The sequence below is a fragment of the Mus caroli genome, unplaced genomic scaffold (assembly GCF_978045245.1).
Source record: "Mus caroli unplaced genomic scaffold, Mus_caroli_1 scaffold_14, whole genome shotgun sequence".
Lineage (NCBI taxonomy): Eukaryota > Metazoa > Chordata > Mammalia > Rodentia > Muridae > Mus > Mus caroli.
In genome coordinates, this window is record NW_028227269.1 from 17,127,104 (window position 1) to 17,149,178 (window position 22,075).

Genomic DNA, 22,075 nt, shown 5'->3' on the forward strand with positions numbered 1-22,075 from the left:
TCAGCTGGTGCAAAAGTTGCATTTGACAAAATGAAACACCCATTCATGACAAAAATCTCAGCCCTCTGGCGAGGAGGGAAAAGGAACCCTCTGAAGCACAGCCACACAGAGAGCCCTGCAGCTAAGGCAGGAGAGCAGTGAGAGACTCAGAACCAAAGCAGTGGCCATACCCCCCTCCCCCACACCTGCTCTTACAGAAATTCAGGGCAGCAAGAGGGAAAGAGAAAGGGAAAACATACTGGAAATGAAGGAGTCAAATATGGTGTCTGAGAAAGACACTGATCAAGTACATGGAAAACACCCAGCAGTCTACAAATCGCTATGGAAACCACCAAACCAACAAGAGGGCTCTTAAAGGCTCCTAAAGGACACATCTATAGCATAATTGTGGTAGTGATTCCCAAAAAGCACTCTCAAATCAAAAACTGGTGAATTTTAATGCATATAAATTACACCACAGAATAAAGGGTTGTGAGAAAGGAAACAAATGTCTCACTACTTCGCAGCCAACAGGCTGCACCCTCATGTCTTCCTCAGGTCCGCAGCCAATAGGCTGTGCCCTAGCTGTCTTCCTCAGGCAATGCAGAATGAACTTGCTCCTGCAATGCGGCAAGAGGCAGTGGAGTTCCCCCCACCCAGGCCAGCGTCCTGATTGGGGGCCCGTGAGTCAGAAGAAGTCCTGAGGAAGGCACTGGAAATAATACAAGGGATGGCTTCCAGTTTCCGGAGGCCACACACAGGCCATATAAAGTGAATGGCTACAGCACTCGCTCTCCAGCTGTGAGCCACCACCAAGTGTCTCTCCAGTCTCTAATCAAGGGTGAGACCCAGTGTGAAAAGCAAAAGTTTATGGGTAAGCATTCATAACACAGAAATGCAGTGCTAGAAGTCCAACTGACACACCAAGGGGCCTCCCTAAGCCTGGCTCTGTGATGTCATAGGGAAACTGAGGTGGCTCCAGCAGAGAAAATGACTTGCCCAACATACATACAAAATTCTGCCAAAGATCAAACAGACACTGTTGAAATGGAACAAATACAAAACCGCATATAATTTGAATTTGTAATTTATATACATAACTAACAAACTGATCCATACATATAATCCCAGCAGAGCTGTGTGACTCCTCCCTCTGAGGAAGGAGGAATCCTGCATCCAGGCACAGGCCTGCCTGAAGAACAGCACACTTGGAACCTCAGGCTAGACCCTGAGCCTTACCTTCAACACCATTAGCACACCCAGCAATCCTGCTTTGGATGGGCACAATGGCTACTCTGACAATCAAAGGAAGAAGGACAGAGGCTGGAGTGGGCTGCAGCATACTATACATACCGGGGCAGCAGCAAGCGCCACCTCCCTCCCGAGGACTCATCATCAAACCTAGCTACAGCTGAGCCCAAGCCGAGGCTTCCTGGAGTCTAGAAACAAGCAGAACTGGCTTCGTCTGGCCAAAAGTATCAAGTGTGTTTTCATTTAAAATATACATCAATGGGAAATGTCCTAATCTAGCCTGTTCAAACTTCTCATTTTCACTGACTGTTTGAAAAGCAAAAGTCCTGGAGCAGCATTAACTACCAAACACGCTGAAGGCAGACCTTTTCCTCTTTCCTAACAATTTTAAATTATTCACCCACTCAAACCAGAAAGGGTTTTTTTCCTGGACTCTGTCCCTTCCTCAGCCCCCACAGCCTGAGGTCAGCCTGTTCCTCCTGTCCACACTATCCCTCCCTTTCCTCCCCCATGCCCAGACACCTACCCATCTCCTACCCAGCCCCGTCTGCACCCACACTGGTTCAGAGGGATCTTGCTGACACTCGGGTCTGTCTCAAAAGTCCTCCATGGCTCTCTCAGAAGAGGACATAGCCTAAGCTCTGTCAGCTTAACACAGAGCATTAAAGGAGAAGTAGACCAGGAGCAGTCTAAGCATGTACTTAGAATAAACCCAGTTCCCTGGTAAAGACAAAGAGACTAAAGGAAAACAATAATTAGGGGGCTGGAGAGATGGCCCAGTGGTTAAGGGTACTGCTTGCTCTTGCAGTGGACCCTGGTTTGGTTCTCAGCCATCCAAGCTCCTGACACCCTCTTCTGACCTCTCTACGGGCTCCAAGCATGAATGCAATACACATACATATATACATGCAGAAAAGAATGCAAATAATAATAATTAACTGTGGCCAGGTGTGGTGATGCATGTTCATGATCCTAGTTGGGGGTGGGGTGGGGGATGGTGGCATGAGAATTTGAAACCAACTTAGGTTATAGAGACCCTGTCTTGAAGGACGAGGAGGAGGAGGAGGAGGAAAGAATACACTGTGTATCTGAGAGAGAAAGAGGGAGGGACTGGGGCATACACAATCATGTACTGGCTTTTAATACTTTAAATTAATTCCACCAATCTTTAAATTCCCCTCGGCTCTTTGATAAGGTCCTCCTATTTAATAAACACTGAATTAAGAGTGTTTATACCATTTTAGTTTTATTAATCTTCTTAACACAAAAGATTCTGGTTTGGAACACTCTCCAAACTACATTTGGTGCTGGGCACATTTCAAATTAAAAATATAAAATAATAATAATAATAATAATAATGCAAAGATGAGGCTACGGGAGTGAGCAGGGTGGCTCGGTGGATACAGGTACATGTTCACACACACACACACACACACACACACACACGTCGGTGAAATGTAATCATAACTAAGATGGAGCTACGTCAGGAGAATCATCATTTTAATCCATCTCTTTGAAGGTCTCCACAGACTTAATGTCACCAGGCGTCCTGAAAACATGGTCTTTGCCTTGTGGTGCTCAATTACCTACAGACTTCAGCTTATACAGATCTGGAGAGATGCTCACTGGGTCAAGTGCTCACCACTAAAGCACGGGACCCGAGTCTGGATCTCCAGCATTCACAGAAAATGCCAGGTTTGGAGACAAATGGTGGGAAGACAGAGATGGGCGAGTCCCTGGAGCTTGCCAGTTGGCTAGTCTCACCAATCAGTGAGAGGCTCTGTCTCAAAAAATAAAATAATATTATTTCACATATATAACTTATAATATATACAATTTATAATATATAATGCTCACATATATGGCTGCAATCAAGTAAGACACATATCAGCCTTGGTCTCCACACATGTGCACACCAAACATATACACATGCGTATACTGCACACTCAAATATACATGAACTCATACACACACACATAGCTACTCAGATCCGCTAAGACCCTTCTCTCTTCTCCAGTGATCTGGGACCACCCAGCTCAGGGTCTTTGGACCTCAGAATTAACAACACTAAGAACAGTAGTGTTCTCTGTGGCCCAGGCATTCTTTTGCACTATGGGACATTTGGTAGCACCTTTGGCTTCACCCACTAGACGCCAGAAGCACCCCTTGCCCAGAGCCCTCAAACATGTCTCCAGACTTTGCCAAGAATCCCTCTGAATCACAGCTGCCCAGACTCAGCAGCACCTCTCTCATCCCACCACCTACCCCATTCTCGAGGAGACCTACACAGCTTGCCTTTCAACCATTTTCTGCATCTTGAGGCACCTTTGCATTCAAAGCACCTTGCAAAACTGGCTGACTGTTTCCTCAACACCATCCTCACAGCCTATCTGGCTACACTGCCACTCAACAGGAGCAACATCTCAGCATCCAGCTACTTCTCAGCCACCAGCATGCCATGGCCTCTGCTGTGCCTGAGGCTGCCCCAGCTTTTTCTTCCTCTTACTTCACTGCCTGTTCCCTGCCACAGTGTAAGCCTGCCAAGAGCCTTTGGCTATACAAAAGAGAAAGGATTTTGGCATGAGCTACACACCCAGCCTTGGAGACTGGGAGCAACATTCTAGCTTGTGAAATAACAAACAAGGCCGTGAGCAAAACTGGAGCATCCGAAGACAAGGCTAGCATTCTGTGCTCCATGCACAACACTGCCATCCTGCAAGGCCTCCTGGCCGCTCCTCATACATGAGGCTCTGGGAGTGACTGTGTCTCCAGGGACACAGCCCCTCCCTGCTCCATGATACAATCCTGGTACCAGGAAGACAGGGCATCTGTGTGGTTCAAAAGGTCATCCCACCCAGCCAGGTTCAAACTCCAGGCACCATCTCTGATTTGATTCAGTGGACATCAGTCACTCTACCCACACTCAGGTTCCTACTCACAGCCTGAAGGGAAAACTGCAGTGGGTGTGTCAGTGGGCGTGTCAGTTGAGAACAGGAGCTGCACTCCTTGTCTGGGGCCTTGGGGGAGGCTGGGAGAGCCGTATCCCAGGCTCCTGTCTGCACCACTTATCACTGGCAGTCAATGTGCCCGCTCTGAAATTCCTCTGAACACTTCCCCAAACAGGATATGTTCAATCAGTGAGTCATGAAAAGTGGGATATTTCTAGAAATGCAATGGAAGGAAGGTGTGGGAGCGAATTTCTAAAGAGAATGAACAAAAAGACAATATGGAAAGCTAATCTGGAATTTACAGGGCCGGAAGTGGCCGTTGGCTGAGTCTTTGCAAAGAGCCCCACAGCCTCAGGCTGAGCAGCCTGTAAGCTGGACTACCCCAGATGTGTCCCACTCAATAACACAGTCATCTGGTGCTAGGCAGGTCCACCTTTCTGCTCCTCAGCTCCACCAGCCCTGGGACCTGGAATGAGAGTTCCAGCTCCTGGATTCACACGGTGGGCAGAGCCTGCTTTGGAGACTGGTCAGGATCTGAGTGTCTCCTCCAGCCCCACAGGTTGCCTTCCCAAGTGTCCCAACAGTTTCTGGCTCCTCATGTAATTTTGAGATACTCTTACCACTCAACAGGGCTCCTACAGCAATCCTGACTCAGGGCAGCCAAGCTATGAATGTCTCCAATCTTACAGATTCAAAGTTCAAACCCAGAGAGATGACAGGTGGGACAGTCAGAGTCAGGACAAAGTGGAACCCAAGGCTGAGCTGGCCTGGACCTCCGGCTTTTCAACGTCCCTTGGGCACCCTTTCTTCTCTAAACGAGATGACAACACACACAGACTGTGTTTAACACTCACTGAGAGAACTGGAGACATGGCTCAGCTCTTCCGAAGGTCCTGAGTTCAAATCCCAGCAACCGCATGGTGGCTCACAACCATCCTCTGAACGACTCTGACGTCGTCTTCTGGAGTGTCTGAAGACAACTACAGTGTACTTACATATAACAAATAAATAAATCTTTAAAAAAACACTCACTGAGCACCGTCACCATGTCAGGTATGCAGTAAGTGCAATATAAGCATTTCTTAAACAAGTAAATGAGGTGTTTCCCTGGGTCACAACAGTGTCAGCTGGTTCGAGTCCAGCAGGCTTCAAGGCAGATAGACAGATGCTCTGAGCACTGTTCAGGCTAAGGCAGAACATAAGCTCTGTAGAAAACAGGCCAACTGTACCCTTTCTCTGCATTTTCTTTTAAAACATAGTAATCCCAGCCCACCATACTCATAAGTATTACTAAAGAATGAAATCTGAAAAATTTATAGAAAGCCCCTTCTTTGGGCAGGGGGTGGAGATGGGAGGGGGAGTCACAAACACTAAACAGCTATTGGGCCTATAAAGAAACAAGGAGCGCTTAGTAAAAAGCCTTTCATCAGCATAACCTAAACTGCCGGCTCATTGCCAGGAGACAATCGGAAGGGCAGGAGAGCAGGCCGAGAGCGCAGGTGGTGCCCCTGCTCATCGCTGCTCCACAGACTCTTCAAAGCCCTAGCATAATACAGGTCTCCATTATAGCTGCAGATCCCTATCAGAAGCTACCGCCAGAGTTAACCTCCCAGTCCTCCTGAACAATGACTGATGAATCAGACCCTTTCAAAGCCCTATCTCTCAATCTCCTAACACAGAGCAAGCTTGGTCCCACTGAGTGAAAGAAACCCGGAACACAGACTGGCGGCTTCTTCCCCGCCCTCATGGGCAGCCATTTGGAGCTCTGCTAGCCGTGGATCTGGAATAAACAGCAGCTGGGAGTGTTTAACCTGGAATTTCTTCCTCCCTGCTCCTCCCACACAGGGTGAAACTGACTCAAACAGCCTCTTGCTTTTTTTTTTTTTTTTCCTGGAACTCTCTTTGTAGAGCAGGTTGGCCTCAAACTCACAGAGTTCTGACTGCGTCTTCCTCCAGTGCACTGGGTTTAAAAGGCGTGCATCACCACACCCAGCTCCAAATTCAACCTTTAAACTGCAAGCTTTCCTAGAACCCGTAACTCCACAACTCCCAGGAAAGGGGTACCACCCCCTGCCACCTACGCTGGATTTGCTGATTACTTTTATGTGTTTACAAATACTTTCTTGTCTCTTTTTGGTTTCTGGTCAGAATCCCTTCTGTGAGCTCCCGGAGTACTGGAATTACAAGGGTGAGCCACCAACACCAAATCACAAATATTTCTTAACCATGTGTGATGTCACGGGCACAATTCAGGATTCTGAGAGCATGCTCTCAGGTCCTTGTCCCCATAAGATTTATGATTTAATAAGGTAAAGGGAGACAGGAATATACAAGTTTTTTTCTGGCTGAAGCCAGTGACTTCCTTCTGGTGAATGGGCTGAAGGTCTATCTCAGATGACCAGGAAAGAGAAAGCAGATGGGTTTTAGAAGAGATGGGGCCAGACTCTGGTTCTAACTAAAAAGGTCAAGTTCTGAACTCCAGCGGAGACAGAAGCTATTGAATAGTCTGGCTGATAATGGCAGGGCGGTGAGCTGGGCTGCAGGAAGAGAAAGGGGGTCCAGGTCAAGGAAAATTAAAGCAGCAGAGTAATTTACAGACTAGGAGATACAGCAGGAGGCCAGAGGTGCTGGCTACAGATGTCACTTCCAGAAAGGGCAGTAACGGCTAGGGCTGAGGGAAGAAAGAATCCCTTACCTACTGCAGGAAGGGCACCTGACCCTCAAGGGCAGCAGGGGAAAAGCCCCTAGGAAGGCACATCTCCAGCGAGAAGAGGAGACAGATCCACCAACCAGCAGCATAAGTGTGGAGATAGAGTGTGGATGCCAGAGACACCCAAACACCGGACAGGCCCAAGGAGAAGCTGGGATCAAGGCAGTGAGTGAGGCCTAGCTGGGCAGGAGCCAGGCTCTGACCTGGAGCTGTGGAGGAGGTGGGAGCTGCACATAACAGTGACAGGTGTTCCCTGGCACCTTGCTAAGAAAACCACATGGTGACCAGGCCCAGCCCCTGCCACACCAGGTGCATACCTTTGACATTAAGGGCTACAGCAGACTCCTCTTGGTCAAGGTCAGAGAAGGCAGAGGCAGAAACCCCCACCGAGAAGCTGAAGGACACTGTCACCTGTGGCCTGGAAGAGAAGCGGTCCTTGCTTGGCAGGGGGTTCTCGGCAGCAAACAAAAATGAGCAATGTTGCTTTCCCTTCCTTTCCGTTCTGTTGGTGGGAAGAGGAAATTCCTCCTGCACATTTGGGCACAGGAAGAAAAGGAAAGGAAGTGGTTCAAGGAAAGTCACCAACCCAGAACCTCAAACCAACCATCTCCACGCCGGGAGGGAGAGATTCGGCTGCCAGGAAGCAAGCTGGCCCATCATCAACCGAGGAGTAAGCCAAAGACATCCCTCCTGCCACGGGCCCCACCCCCACCCTTTCAGTGAGACAGTAAACACTGCACCTGGCTTTGCTGCCATTGTGGACACTGCTGCCGTCCTCAATGCCCTTGCCAGAACCCTCCTGATTAGAAAGGCAGGCATCTTCCTGGCAGCCTTTGCTTCAGAGAAAATTAAGCTTCCCTTCCTTCCTGATGTATGCAGGTAGCTCAGAAGATGCGAACACTATATTTAGCATCTCCACTCCCAGCAGCAGCAGCAGCAGCAGCAGCAGCAGCAGAGCCCTGACAATGTGTGGACACAGTTCTCTCCCTCTGGCGCTCCCTGAGGAGACTGGTCTCCCAGTCACCACTTGCGGAACAGCTTTCCCTCTAGGGAGAAAGAGCTTAGAGTTCTGCAGGTTCCAACTCCACCCCAGGTCCCGAGCTCAGCCCGGAGTTCCTGCCATGTCTCTATAAGGTAAACACGCCAGCCGTATTGGTGCTGGTCTATGACAGTCTGCACACGTCCCCATCACTGGTCCTTTGGATCGCCTGCCAGACCCTGTCCATTCCCACAGGTTGTTATGATGAATGTCTTGTTGTCATAGCAACTACCCCTGTGGTCTGTCATCGTCAGTTTCTGTGTCTGTTTCTTCTGAAAGTGACCTCACAAAAATCCTGGCCTCTACTCACATTGGTAAATGGTCTCATACCTGGAGAGGACAGACAGGCTGTCAATGAAGGACTAGGAGACAAACGTGACAATCCCTTTTGCAAGAATTATGAAGTTAGTCTCAGCCAGCAAAGTCTAGGACCCCTCCTTGTTGCTGCCACCAAAACCATCTCTTCTCCAATACACAGCCTTGGGCATTGTAACATGTCCCTTCCTAGAAATCGGTATACTCCATATGTGGCCTCCAGTGGTTTTATGTGCAGGTGACTCAGGACTACCTAACATGTTTATCATCTTTGCTGGCCCAGAAACACAGCTTCAGGCTTCTACAGGACACCAGCCATTTCCCAGCCAGCAATGCTACTCCACCTTGCGCTATATGCTTCGGACTCCCCTGTGCCCAGCTTAGTAAGAGGTTGGGTGTACAGGCTCGGACAATAGAGCTCTCAGGGAGTGTGAGCAGTAGAGGTGAGGCCAATGCTTGCCCTATGGAGGCCACCAAGTACTGTCTTGGCCCAGTGACCAGTCCCCAGAGCAAGAGCAAAGCACAGCCTAGAAGCTACTAGGCAGAATGGAACCCTCCAGCACACACTGCCTTGCCCACAACCTATCTCCAAATCTGCTGGGTTCTGTCTCTGACCATGAATTGATGAGGGTGGGCGGGGCACATGGCCTTCCTCACATAGTGCTGCCTTCCCTTCTCTGCACCACAGCCCTACTCTTTCTGCAAGGTTCCTATGTCCTGTGAAGACCATCTGAGTGGTCTGAGGGCAGCCTAGCACCACTCAATAGAGACGCTGAACCAACTCAACAGCCACAGTGTCTCTGAAAGCAGCCTCTGAGCTGCAGAAATATCACAAAAATTCCACAAGAAACAGGACTCCCAACACACCTGAACACTGAGGTGGAAAAAGCGGAAATTTCATTTCTGTTGCATAATGTCATTATCAACTAAGCATCATAACTTTGCATATATTCAGTACCAACAGAAAGAATTTGCATTGGAGTGGCCCAGGGCATGCATTTATGTATACATATATGTTTATATATGCTCGTGCACACACGCACACACACACACCCACACACACAAATGCTGTTGCCTGAGTCTGAAAAGTTCAGGATCCCAAGGGCAGTACTGTTCTCACCTCTGTGACAGTCAGAGAGGAAAAGACCACTTCGTCTACCTCACACAGGAAGGGTGCTGCCACCCTGTGCAAAGTGATGCAAATATTCCCTCTACCTGCCCCGAGTAGACTCACTCCCCCATCAACCACCCAACTCACCCCTGTCCTCAGACAGGGCAGAGACCAAGTATGAGAACATAGCACAAACAGGTGAGGATGTGAAAGAGTGGTGGAGGGCATCACACTAGCCTCAAAGCCTGGACACCACTTAGCTTTCATCCCAAATCCCTTTCTCTTCTCAAGAACAACACTGAGTGAGTGGGCAGGAAGCAAAGACAGAAATACACATTGAATGGGAATGAATGCCCACTATGACAGATAACATGAGCATATTGTTAATGCTGAAGGAGGAGAAGGAGGACTCTCGAGATGCTCCGTTCCTGTGGGAAACAAGTCGAGATTAGGACTTCCTTGGGGTTGTGTGGCTAAGCAGGACTCCTTATCAAATACACAACATGCACTGCCCCGCTCATAACACTGTAAGGTCTGCTCTCCCCAGGCTACAGCAATTATCTGGGTATTATGAATAAGCAGCACCTCTTCCCAGAGCAGCTAATACAGCCGGTATTAATAGTAACCAGCACTAACAATCAGTGCACACACTGCACATGAAATCCCTTCTCAGAGCCTGGACAGAGACGTGCACAGGAGGAGGATCTGGGCGCCCACATAGTGACGTGGTAGTAACACTTTTGTGATTTTTGTTCTTGTTGTTTTTATGCTTTCAGGGCTTTTTGCTTTGTTGTTTTGCTCTGTGGAATAGGCTGGCCTGAAATTCATGGTGATGCTCATCAGTCTCCTGTATTACCTCTCAGAGAACTTTGTAATTACAGGTATACAAGGGCACGTGCGCGTGTTTGTGTTTGTGTGTGTGTGTGTGTGTGTGTGTGTGTGAATGTGCACTTGCCAATTCTACAAAGTCATTACTGAGGACTCTCAGACACTCAGCTGGTTCTAGAAAACAAGACGGTCACTCACTCGACAAGACGCACTATCAGGTTCCAGTTCCAGACTCTGGGACAACTCTGACCCCGTATCCTACTTTATGAATCATTAAAGACCATCAGGGGGCATCTAGCTGTCTGCAAAGCTTGCAAAAGGTCTATTCTATCCAAACAGTGTTTTGAAAATAACCGAGTCAAAGTAAAAGCGAGAGCTTATTTTACAAAGAAAAGAAAAATGACCTCGCACAGTCAGGAATCTGCGACTGGTTTCAGGAACTGAGAACAAATGCAGGAAGCGGGCTAGTGTGAGTGATGTGGGTACTGTTCTGTAGGAGGACAGCCACTGAGGGATGCCCAGGGAGGGCCGACAATGCTCACGTGGGCAGCATTACTGGACACGGTGGCATTTCCCCCTTACATCTATCCTTACAGCTGGGGGCTGATGGGAACAACAGGGGTCACACACCCTAAAAATGCAGGCTACTGGACATGGAAGCTGCTCAGATACAGGAAGACTGGGGATGCTGGGAGGAAAATTAGGGGATCCAGACTCACTTGAGGATGTGGTCAGAGCATCACTCCTCCGTCCTAGCTGACATGCATCACTCTCCCCTTGCTCAGCTGACCATAGTCCTGTCTCAGCTCCCCTGGCAAACCTAGGTGGGGAACCCTAATCCCCACACAGCAGGAAGGTGGGGCTGGTTTAAGACACCTCTGCTAACACTCCTCAGTATCCAAGGGCTGCTTTTCCCTGGTGAGAGCTGGGGCAGCCCACACCTACCAGTGATGCTAAAGACAGTCTGATCCAAGCATATGGCCTGCTGGCACTTTCCCTGGATGGGTTACCTTCCTAAGCAACCTATGGCCAGCTCCCTGAGCCTTCCACTCATAAACAGCCTGTGTCCAGACAGGAAGAAGTGATAAGGAGTGGTCATGTGTGACAGCAAGGGATAATAAGCTTTGGGTTGGGGCCAGCATCCAGCCCAACAACTCCACTCTCCTATCTTTTCTACAGAGGCCTGCAGCAGTGGCAGGGAGCTGAACTTGCCAAAATACAGGTTCCCCAGGCTGGAAGGTGCATTTGAAGTCACTGCCCAAGAGTCTCAGATCAAGAAACAGGCACACGGTATGGGGGGGGTGGGGGTTGCAGACTGGTCCCTACTGTGGCCTCAAGGGAAAACCCTGCCCTCCAGGGTACACAGCTCTAGAACAAGCTTCATATAAATAAATGCTGCATTGATAAATGACTTTTAAACAGGTTCCTTAAGTGTAGGGATGAGATGGCATTTTGATATTCTTACTACTACCATCACTGACTTCTAGTATCCAGCCTTCATTTCTCCATTTAGAGCCAGCTGGGCTGACACTAGCTTCCCAGCTCCTCTCCAGTTCAAGGGGATCAGAAAGACATGTTCGGGTTCATGGAAGCAAAGCAAGCCCTGCTTCAAGGACCTTTCCCCTGAAGTGTGCTTCATCCTCTCCCCCTCCTCCCCCTCCCCCTCCCACCCCCCCCCACCCCCCTCTCTCTGGTAGACCACTGTTTCTCCTTCACCCAGCTCAGGAGCTCCTGGAAGGCAGGAGCTCTGAGCATCAGAGGCCTCTACAGAGCTGCAATGAAGGAGAGAAAAAAGGCCTGAGCAAGCCAACCACAGCCCAACAACTCCAGAGACATATGATAGGCCTAACAGTGGATGCATGAGTGGCATATTCCTTCCTCAGCACAGGTCCCTCATCTACCTTACAATGGCTAATGTCTCCTATAAGATTCACTGCCTCGGGATAGGACTTGAAATGTAAATGAGGCCGGGCGTGTTGGCGCACGCCTTTAATCCCAGCACTCAGGAGGCAGAGGCAGGAGGATTTCTGAGTTCGAGGCCAGCCTGGTCTACAAAGTGAGCTCCAGGTCAGCCAGAGCTATAAAGAGAAACCCTGTCTCGAAAAACCAAATAAATAAATAAATAAATAAATAAATAAATAAATAAATAAGAAATGTAAATGAATAAAATATCTAATAAATGAAAAGAAAAAAAAAAAAGATTCACTGCCGCTGGCCTTTCTCCTACTCTCCACCCCCAGCTGCATGGTCTTCCTTAAGTCCCACAAACTCCTGAATCCATTTCCAAAGGTCAAGCTCAGCCCTCCATAACCAGCTCTGACCCACCAGTCCCCAGGCTTATGTGTGATCTGAAGAGGGAAAACCAGAAATAAAGAGGCCAAGGGCAAAAGCACTAACTTTCACTGACCATAAATTTCCAGGGGTAGACATGGCTGCTTCTATGGGCCGTTAAACACCTGGTCACTGCAGCAGGCAAGTCTTTAAAGAAGGGTCTGTAAGTGACATAGACCACTGCAAGTACATATAGCATGTGACAACCAGCCTGCATGAGACCTCAACTCAGGCTAAGAGTCTATGTCTCCTCCTCTGAGATTCCCAAGCTACAAGAGAGAGAACCCAGGACACACTCCCAGCTCAGAGGAGGGCCTGAAGCTGTGTTGGGTACCACCTACACCTCACAGGACTTTGTGACTCTCAGCCTCCATGATAGAACCTTTGCAGGGATGACAGTCAAGAGACAGATGGGTGGATGGACAAAAAAAAGATACCCAAATACATCAAAGAATAACCACCTTAAGGATTGGGAGAAGAGCTGGGTGGGGGTGACACACACATTTAGTCCCAGAGACAGAAGGAGCTTTGAATTTGAGGCCAGCATGGTCTACCTTAAGAGAGCCAGGACTACATAGAGAAACCCTATCTCAAAAAACCAGAAACAAACAGAGGGGGGGGGGGGGGGATAAAGAAAGAAAAATAAAGACAAGAAGAGAATGATTCTAGCCGGGCGTGGTGGCGCACGCCTTTAATCCCAGCACTCGGGAGGCAGAGGCAGGCGGATTTCTGAGTTCGAGGCTAGCCTGGTCTACAAAGTGAGTTCCAGGACAGCCAGGGCTACACAGAGAAACCCTGTCTCGAAAAACCACAAAAAAAAAAAAAAAAAAAAAAAAAAAAAGAGAGAGAATGATTCTAATAGATGTGAGGATTGAGGAAGAGTTATAGGGAAGAGGATCAATATTTTTCAGTGAAGAAATTAGGTATTAATTAAAATACTATAGGGAGCAGAGACTTCAATAATTCTTGAAATACTTTCCTGTTCCTCTAAGTGCTTCAAAATGTGCCATGACGACCTTGATTATGGCGACTATAACAAGCCTTTTAAGGAGGACTGCCTGGATGTGGACACCCAACACACATCCCCTGAGCCACAGGCTGGACACCATTAAAACTTACTCTTTACCCTGGGCATGAGGACAGAGACAGAAGCACACACTGGCACACTCCCTCATAGGAAGATTTTCCTCTCCTCATACTTGACACAGGTGTCCACAGGCCTGTCCACACATCACAGAAACCCGAGTCTGTATCATTCTGCCATTGACCAAATGCCCCCCCCCCCCCACAGAGAAACCACAGGAAAGAACTGTTCACATGGATAATTTTTCTCAGGGAACATGAGCTCATAAATTACACATCAAATTCAAATAACCTATTTTCATGGCAACGTTCCTTGAGGGATTACATGGTTCTCAGCCCACTGAGGCAGACTTTCCCTGATTTGGGCTCAGTTTCTGTTTAGTTTGGGGAGCAAGAACTGCTTTGAAGTACTAGGGACCATCACCAGGGCTTCATCCACATCAGACAAGCTGTCTTATGGTGTCTTATCCCAGTCTCTGATCTCAGGGCATCTTAATGAGAATCCGCATGCGTCAGGAGATGCTAGCTGAGGCTGAGTGAGACCTTCTTTGGGATCCCTGGAGAAGGGAGTAGTCCTGCCCTTCTATTCTGGTCTAATCGTCCTTTCTCCTTCCCACTGTCTCCTATTAAGGGAACATGGGGGACCCTGCCGCTCCGGATCACTGTGTCTCCCTTGTTCACCCCCCCACCCCCAACTCTCATGTGTGCGTGTCCTGTGGCTGACAGCTTACAGTGCATTTTTCTTTGGAAAAAAACAGTTAACAAATGTCTAAAATATTCATTCATCTGCTGGCACTGCCACTCCATGATTCAGCCCCAAATCTAACAGACTGTCAGCTACACACTGGAGACAGCAGTCCTTGCTGTGTCTGAGGCAGAAATTAAGCTCAGAATGAGACAGGCTGGGGCCTCCCTGGCTAGTATACAAATGAACGAAGGATCGAAGAAGGCTCATAAATTAAAGGAGCAAATGAAACAGGGCCCCTTAAGGTATTTCATATTAGCGACAACTAAAGCCATCTTGTCCTGGGATCAATCAAGCCCTCTCTTACTTTGACCATAAAGAAATTGTACACTCTGAAAATTAAGCTCCAATATGGCTATCGAAGATAATAAATCGTTTGAAAAGATAGAGCAATATGCCTCAGCTCTGGAAGGTTGTGAGGAGGAGCAGCAGCAGTAGGAAAGGAAATCCATGTTCCCTGTCACTGCTCAGGGAGTGGACAGATACAGGGCTCTGCTGCCAGAAACCCCAAGCTACAGTTTCATCCCAGACCCCCATGTGGTAGACAACACAGGCCCAGGAGGTCTACAAACACACCAGGAAAAAGAGGGAGACCAACCCAGGCTTCAGACACTGCAGCCTAAGCATCCTAGAGGGAGAGTCGGTGCACAGACACAGTGTTGCTTCCCCGGGGGCCCTCTCTCCCACTGCAAACAAATCCAGCAGACTTTGAGCTCTTCCAAACGGCACAGGAGGGCCTGGACAAGCTTTGGCGGAGGCAAATGAAAGCTACACGTCCTGACAACCTGACTGCAGCAGGAGAAAACCAGCATCGTTCATTTCCAAAAAGGAACAAACAGGAGAGTGTAGTGTGACAAGGACCAGGAGAGTGTAGTGTGACAAGGACCAGCAACCTCGACCTCAGTGAAGAAGAGTGGCTGCCCTGAGAGACCAAGTCAAGAAAATGCTCGTGGAAAGACAACCCAGCCAGACAGACCCATTGACAAGGGGGGATATGGAATTGAATGTTACAGAGAGCATTCAGCCCTGGCTCCCACTGAACCAGAAATGGGGTGACTTGCAAACACCATGAGCAAATGAAGTATCTCCTAAGAATCAGACAGAGATGCCCCTGCTATTTTCCTTTGCAACCAAACTCCAGGTTTCTGAGCCGTCCCAGTTTTTCAGTACACAGAAAAACCAAATGAGAAGGAAGATGAATCCAATTATATAGAAGCAATTTCAGCCACATATAAAAAGTAGTTATTTTAATATTAAAGTCGGGGCTGGAAAGATGCCTCAGTCACTAGAGGTGCCTGCATGACCACCTCAGCTCAATCCCCAGGGCCACATAATGAAGGTGAGACAGACTTGTTTGGAAAAAGTTTTCTCTACATAACCTTGGCTGTCCTGGAATTCATTCTGTAGACCAGACTGTCCTCAAGTTCACAAAGATCTACCTGCCTCTGCCTCCCAAGTGCTAGAATTAAGGTGTGTATCACCACATCCAACATAAGAACAGACTTCTTAAAGTTGTCCTATAACTGCTACACGTTTGCATGAGATGTGTACCACAATGTGTGTGTGTATGTGTGTGCACACAATTAAAAAAATAAGCTTTAAAAATATACCTAACTCAATCATTCAGAAAATTACCGTTCTGGAAACCAAAGGATATTTTAAAATGATCAACACTTGATCCAGCAATTAGACAAGAAAAAGAAATAAAGCGGCCAGCTCATCTTACAGCTATCTCTATAGATGGTGTTGTGTTACAGAAAATCCGAAGACTATACACACAACACAGAAGCAGAACCAGTAAGCAAATGCATCAAGGTTCAGCTTCTAATTAGGGTACAAGCATCAACTGTATTTCTATACACTAATAACCTAGAAACAAAGCTAAGAAAATGATTCCACTCACAATAGCATCCAGAAGAATAAAATATTTAAGAACAAATTTTAAAAAGTAATGTAAAGATATATACAGTAATAACCATAAAACATTGCTAAATTAAATTTTAAAAAAATCAACGGGAACACATCTTAACTACAGAGATACAACGATGTTTGCTGGTGTCTATGTTCCTCAAACTGATCTATGGAGTCCATATTATTCCCCAGGAGTCTTACCTGGCTTATTTGCAGATGTTAAACGTGATCCCACAAAACTGCCAGGGAACCAAAACACTGAAGTAATCTTAGAGAGGAACAGTTAAGACTCCCACTTCCTCTGAGCACTAACTCTAAAACAATGGAGTTATATACAGAGAGGGCAATGGGATGGAGGGGGAGTCCACAGATCTTCATGTTTAAATGTAAGTCTCAGAACTGCAGAGGTGCTCAGCAGCTAAGAGCATGTTGTCCTAGCTTGCTCTTTTTATTACTGTATATAGACAAGGACCAAAAGTGACTTCATCTTTAAGCTCACAGTCCATCTCCAAGTGAAAACGAGGCAGGAACCTGGGGACCGGAATTGAAGCAGAGACTCTGGAAGAACATAGCTTACTGGCTTGCTCTTTGTGGTTTTCTTATCTAGCCCAGGATCTCCTGGCCAGGGATGGCCCTGCTGCAGTCACTAGTGCGTCGATCACTAAAGAGGAATATGCCCACAGACTTTCTTACAGGCCATTCCTCGGTTGAGGTTTCCTCTTTACAGATAACCTGAGGTTGTGTCAAGTTAACAAGAAACTAACCGTACACAGAGTGTGTCTGTGGCTCTTACAGAGAACCCAGTTCCCAAGACAGGCAGCTTACAACTGGCTGTAACTCCAAATCCGGGGGATCTGATGCTCTCTTCTGAACTCTGCGGACTGGACTCATACTTGCACAGTCACACATACATATATGCATAATTCAATTTTTTTAAATAAAAAATTTAAATGTTTTGTTTTAAAAGATACCATAACGTGAATGAAATGACAATCCAAAAATGAGAGCATCTTCAGGGTACAAGTTACCATCTAGTGCCCAGAATGTATGATGTGTGTGTACAATAATAAAAAGACAACCAATATAAAAATGGGCAAAGAATTTGAAAAGTTAGACCTCCAAAAATAATATATACAAACAGCCACAAGCATGTTAAACACAGCTTGACATCATTAGCCGTCTATCCATCAAGGAAATGCAAATCAAATCAACTCACAGTGAGATACAACTTCATGCTCCTAAGAATGGACATAATCAAAAAAGACAGACAATAATTAGTGTTGACAAGGATGTGGGAAAATTGGAACGCTTACAAATGGCTGGAGGGAATACAAAGTAATATATCCATTTTAAAGTCTGGCAGTTCCTCGTTCCTCAAAAACTTCAATACAGAGTCACCTATGACTTAGCAATTCAGCTCCAAGAGAAGTGAGAGTGTATGCCTACACAGAAGCTTGAAAAAAAAATTTTAGTGCATCATTCCTAATAGCCAAAAAGCAGAAATAACTGTGTTGCAACACACCATGAAATACGATTCAGCCATTAAAAGGGGCAACATGCGGCTTCTTGCTACAACATAAATGAACCTTGCAAACATCAGTTTCACAAAAGAAGACAACACAAAAAGCCATAAAATATCTGATCCCATATATGACATGTCCACAGTAAAGAAATCCAAAGGCCAAAAACAAATCAATGGAGGCCCAGAGTGAGAGGGGGAAGGGGACAACAGAGAGACCACTAACAGGTATGATGTTTCCTATTTGAAAAAAAAAAAAAAGGTTCTAGAATTGAAAAGAGGAGACTAGACTCTGGGGATGTATCAAAATTCACAGAAGTGGATACTTTGAAGCAATGCTTCTCAGCCTGCCGGTCTCCACCCCTTTAGCAAACCTCTATCTCCAAATATTTTATAAAACAATTCATAACAGTAGCAAAATTACAGTTATGAATTAGCAATGAAAAGAATTGTACGGCTGGAGGTCAACGCAACATGAAGAACTGTATTAAAGGGTCACAGTATTAGGAAGATTGAGAACCAGTGCTTGACAAGGATGAGGGATAGTGAGAGGGAAACAAAGTCTTTCTCTGTAGACAGAGCTGGCTAGGAACTCACTAAGTCAACAGATAAAACTGATCTCAAACTTGAACTGTCCACCCGGCCTCAGTAACAGGATTCTATGTATTATCATGCCCGAACAATTTCATAATACATGTGTTTGATTTAAAAAAAAAAAAAAATACATGTTTGATTTTCTTTAAAGCAAAAATAAAAAGTACCACAAGACAAAGAAACAATCCTAATGTAAATAATTAAGCTTGAAGATAGATGATTAAAAGCCTCTCTTGCCTTTTCAGAACTACAAGTAGCCGTTTCTTGCTGATATTTATTCCTACCTAAATTCAATATATGTGACACAGACAACCATGGTGATTTCAGGCTGGAGAGGGTGCCCATAGATAGCTAAACCCCTAACGTTAGAGGGCAGACTTCCTGGGAGAAATTCAAAGTCACACAGTAAAACAGAGGCCCGGTCAAAACTGGACCCCAGCCCTCCTAACTCCCTGGCTACTAATATCATCCCAGCACAACACAAACAACAAAGAACCGTGGAAACTGATGCAATGTGAGACATCAAATCTTCCAAGGATGAACACACCACTCTCCTCTGTCTAACACCTCAATATACAAAAGTCAGAGGGCTGGACAGATGGCTCAGAGGTCAAGAGCAGTTGCAGATCTTGCAGAGAAACTGTGTGTAGTTCCCGGAACCCACATGGAGGCTCCTAACCATCTACAAACCTCGGTTCCAGCTCTGATGCCTATTTCGACCTCCTCAGGCTCCTGCACATCTATCCATACAGGCTCACACAAATACACAATACGTAAACAAATAAATGAATCAATGTTAGAAAGAAAGCCAATATTCGTGCAACATTCAGTATCCCACATTAGTTACCACAAAACCTTCTGATCATTAATACAACCTGCCTTTTGCCAGAGACACACAGAACAAAGCAGAATTAAGAGACCAATGCATGTTGTCCATGACTGCAAAAAACCACAGGCAACACAGCCCTGCTTGTCCCAAACTTCAGACAGCAGTGAACCCAACAGAATTCCAGATCATGTGACAACTGTCATGGTGACTGCAGATACATCTGGATATTTGGGGAGGGACTCTTTACAGTGGGGAGCAGAGGAGATCAAGCTCATTGTGACCTCCACCTTCTCGAAAAGTACAACTATAAAAACAGCCAAGTGATTGATAAAGATAGGCAAGAAGAGGGTCACTCAAAGTAAAGTATATTCATCCAGTCCTCCATTATTACAGGCATAGCCAGTGGTCACTGGTTCAGACCCAAAAGCTTCTTAGTAACAGATGAGGAGCTTCAAGGGAATATATATAGCACACATCTCCTCCAAGTCCCCTAACAGAGAACAGGTGTCAGATTCTGCCTGGACTTATACATCCCTGAGACATCTTTCAGAGTCAACTAACATTGCACAGATCTGCTGGCCTGGAAGACACACCCTGAGTCCGTTCACTATGAGGTCTTTATATACACAACCCAGATGGTTTTCTGGAACCCACAGCCCTAAGCAACCAGATGTATCATTTGACAACTCACTGTGTGGCAGTGAAGGCCTCTCAGTAAACGCCTCTAGAGGCTACAGAGGCAGTTCAGTTGGTAGAAGGTTTGCCTGGCATTCTAGAGGCCCAGGGTTTGATCCCTGGCACCACATAAAACAAGCATGATGACACATGCTGTAACAGCAGCCTTCAAAGGTGGAGGCAGAGGCAGGAGGATTCAAAAATCTAAGGTCATATTTGGTACATAGAGTTCAAGGCTACCCTGAGGCCCTGACTCAAAAGTAAACAAGAAAAGAAAAGCCTCTAAAAAGGGCCTCTAATGCTACCTGTCTCCCCAGGGGTTAGCACTTGATATCAATGGAGTTGTCAGTCTTGGCTCCTCTAAGTTGACAACAATGGAAGCTGGCCTGCAGAGACTCAATGGACACCAGCTTGCACTAAGGAAACCCACCTCTGTACAGTGAAAGGACATTGAAGAACCAACCAGAGTGGTCAGAACTCCTGTTTTGTCAACTGCTGAAACCCAGAGTCACATGACTCCATGGTGCCTATATGACCTCTCTCAAAAAGGAATAACCTTAAATAAGCCCATTTAATGCTTTCTTACTTTACAATTACAATTTCTTTACTTTTTGAAATTGTAATATAATCTCATCATTTCTATTCTCTAAACCAACCCACATACCCCCGCTTCCTCTCTTTCAAATTCATTACCTCTCTTTTCCTTTGTTATTTTATACATATATGTATATTCCCTAAACATATAAACACAGCCTGCACAATCTGCATAATATTATTTATATGTCTGGCTTCGGTGCTGACCATTTGGTATTAGGCAACCAACTGGCAAAAGCACATTTTCTTAACATAGAATTAAAGCCTATAAAAAGACTGGTTATTGTCACTGTCTTTAAAAACAAAACCACAAGATTTCTTCTGTGAAATTAGGGAGAGGGGTCCTAAAAGTCTGCTGATTTGTTAAAAGTCTATGTCAAGGGAACCCATCATTAAAAGATACTGTCTTCATCAACCACCTGATGTTATCGGCAAAGCCATCACCAGCATCCAGTAGAAAGATGACATCATTAATAACACCCTTGGCAGAGCAGCCTCCTGCCAGAGTGTGAGCAATGGCTGCAGAGCCCGACTCTGCAGGGCTGGGCTAGGCGGGACAGGAAAAGGAAAGAGCGTCTCCAGGGAGCAAGGAAGGAAACAGAGCAGCCCCAGGGATCTACTGGAGTTCCCACTCTGGAAAAGTACCAGAGCCCACTCACTAAAAACAGCAACAAAAGCAACAGTCTTGACCCAAAGGCATCAATGCAGCAAAGGTTTCTTTAGGCACCAGCTCTACAGAACAGGTGGCTGCAGAAACAACAGACTCTGATGCCAAATGCTTGATCTGAGTTCTAGGGAGATGACCCAGTGGATAAAGCACTTGTCATGCAAAGGTGAGGACAGAGTTCAGATCCCAGAACCCACACAACTATTGGATGGGCATGGTAATCCAGGGCTTGGAAGGTAGAAATGGGAGACCCCAGGAGCAAGTAGCCTAGCCTGTATCTGTGAGCTCTAAATTCAATTGTGATCTCTTCCTCAATTAATAAGATTAAAACATGATCAAAGGAGACTCCTGATATCAACATCAGGCCTCTACACACACAAGTGCAGCAGACACACACGTACATGGAGGGAAAAAACCTTGGTCCAAATCATGGCTCCAACTCAGTCCAGCTCTGTGAAGTCCATAAGGTGATCGATCTTCTCTATGACTTCAGTAACTACCACGTTATAATGAAGGATACCTGGTACTCAGTAATGCCCAAGAAATATAATAAAGGTAGAGGGACCACCCAGTGTCCAGCATGCTCTGCTGCAGCAGTGACCTCGTACATAACCTCACCAGAAGAGCAATGTCCATCAAGCCTCCCTTGATCCCCTGGGAAGAAGGTGCCTAGGAATCTACTATCATTTCCCACTGAAGCTTGTCCTACATCAAGGGCAGCATATAATAACATGTAAGACCAACCAGGAGAGTACAAACAGTTGAGCTGGCCTGCAGAAGCCACCGGGTTCTGATCCTAACTACTAGACTCTGAGGTACAACTACAGGCCTGCTAGACTCAGAAGCATACTACAGAGCCAGAGAACTGCCCATGACCTCACCATGGAGGAAAGAGGGTTATCCTGGTGACATCAAAGTTGGGCAGTGCCCCACTCCCCTAGGGCTC

The 22,075-nt window shown here is 46.5% G+C and overlaps 1 protein-coding gene across 7 annotated transcripts in view; it reads right to left on the minus strand.

The window, feature by feature from the left end:
- Positions 1 to 22,075, minus strand: part of Asap2 (ArfGAP with SH3 domain, ankyrin repeat and PH domain 2) — a 156,269-nt gene that overhangs the window by 127,247 nt on the left and 6,947 nt on the right. The window contains exons 1-2 of one of the 7 annotated variants that reach the window (XM_085830225.1): positions 7,629 to 7,885; positions 7,206 to 7,306 (exon numbers count right to left, since the gene is read on the minus strand). The exons of 2 other annotated variants lie outside the window; for them this stretch is intronic. In XM_085830225.1, the coding sequence (XP_085686351.1) occupies positions 7,206 to 7,214 (9 nt within the window). In that variant the 5' untranslated portion in view covers positions 7,215 to 7,306; positions 7,629 to 7,885. Of the gene's footprint in view, positions 1 to 7,205; positions 7,517 to 7,628; positions 7,886 to 22,075 lie in introns of those variants that run through there. 4 more of the 7 variants (XM_085830223.1, XM_085830224.1, XM_085830226.1 and 1 more) reach the window with 4 other exon arrangements.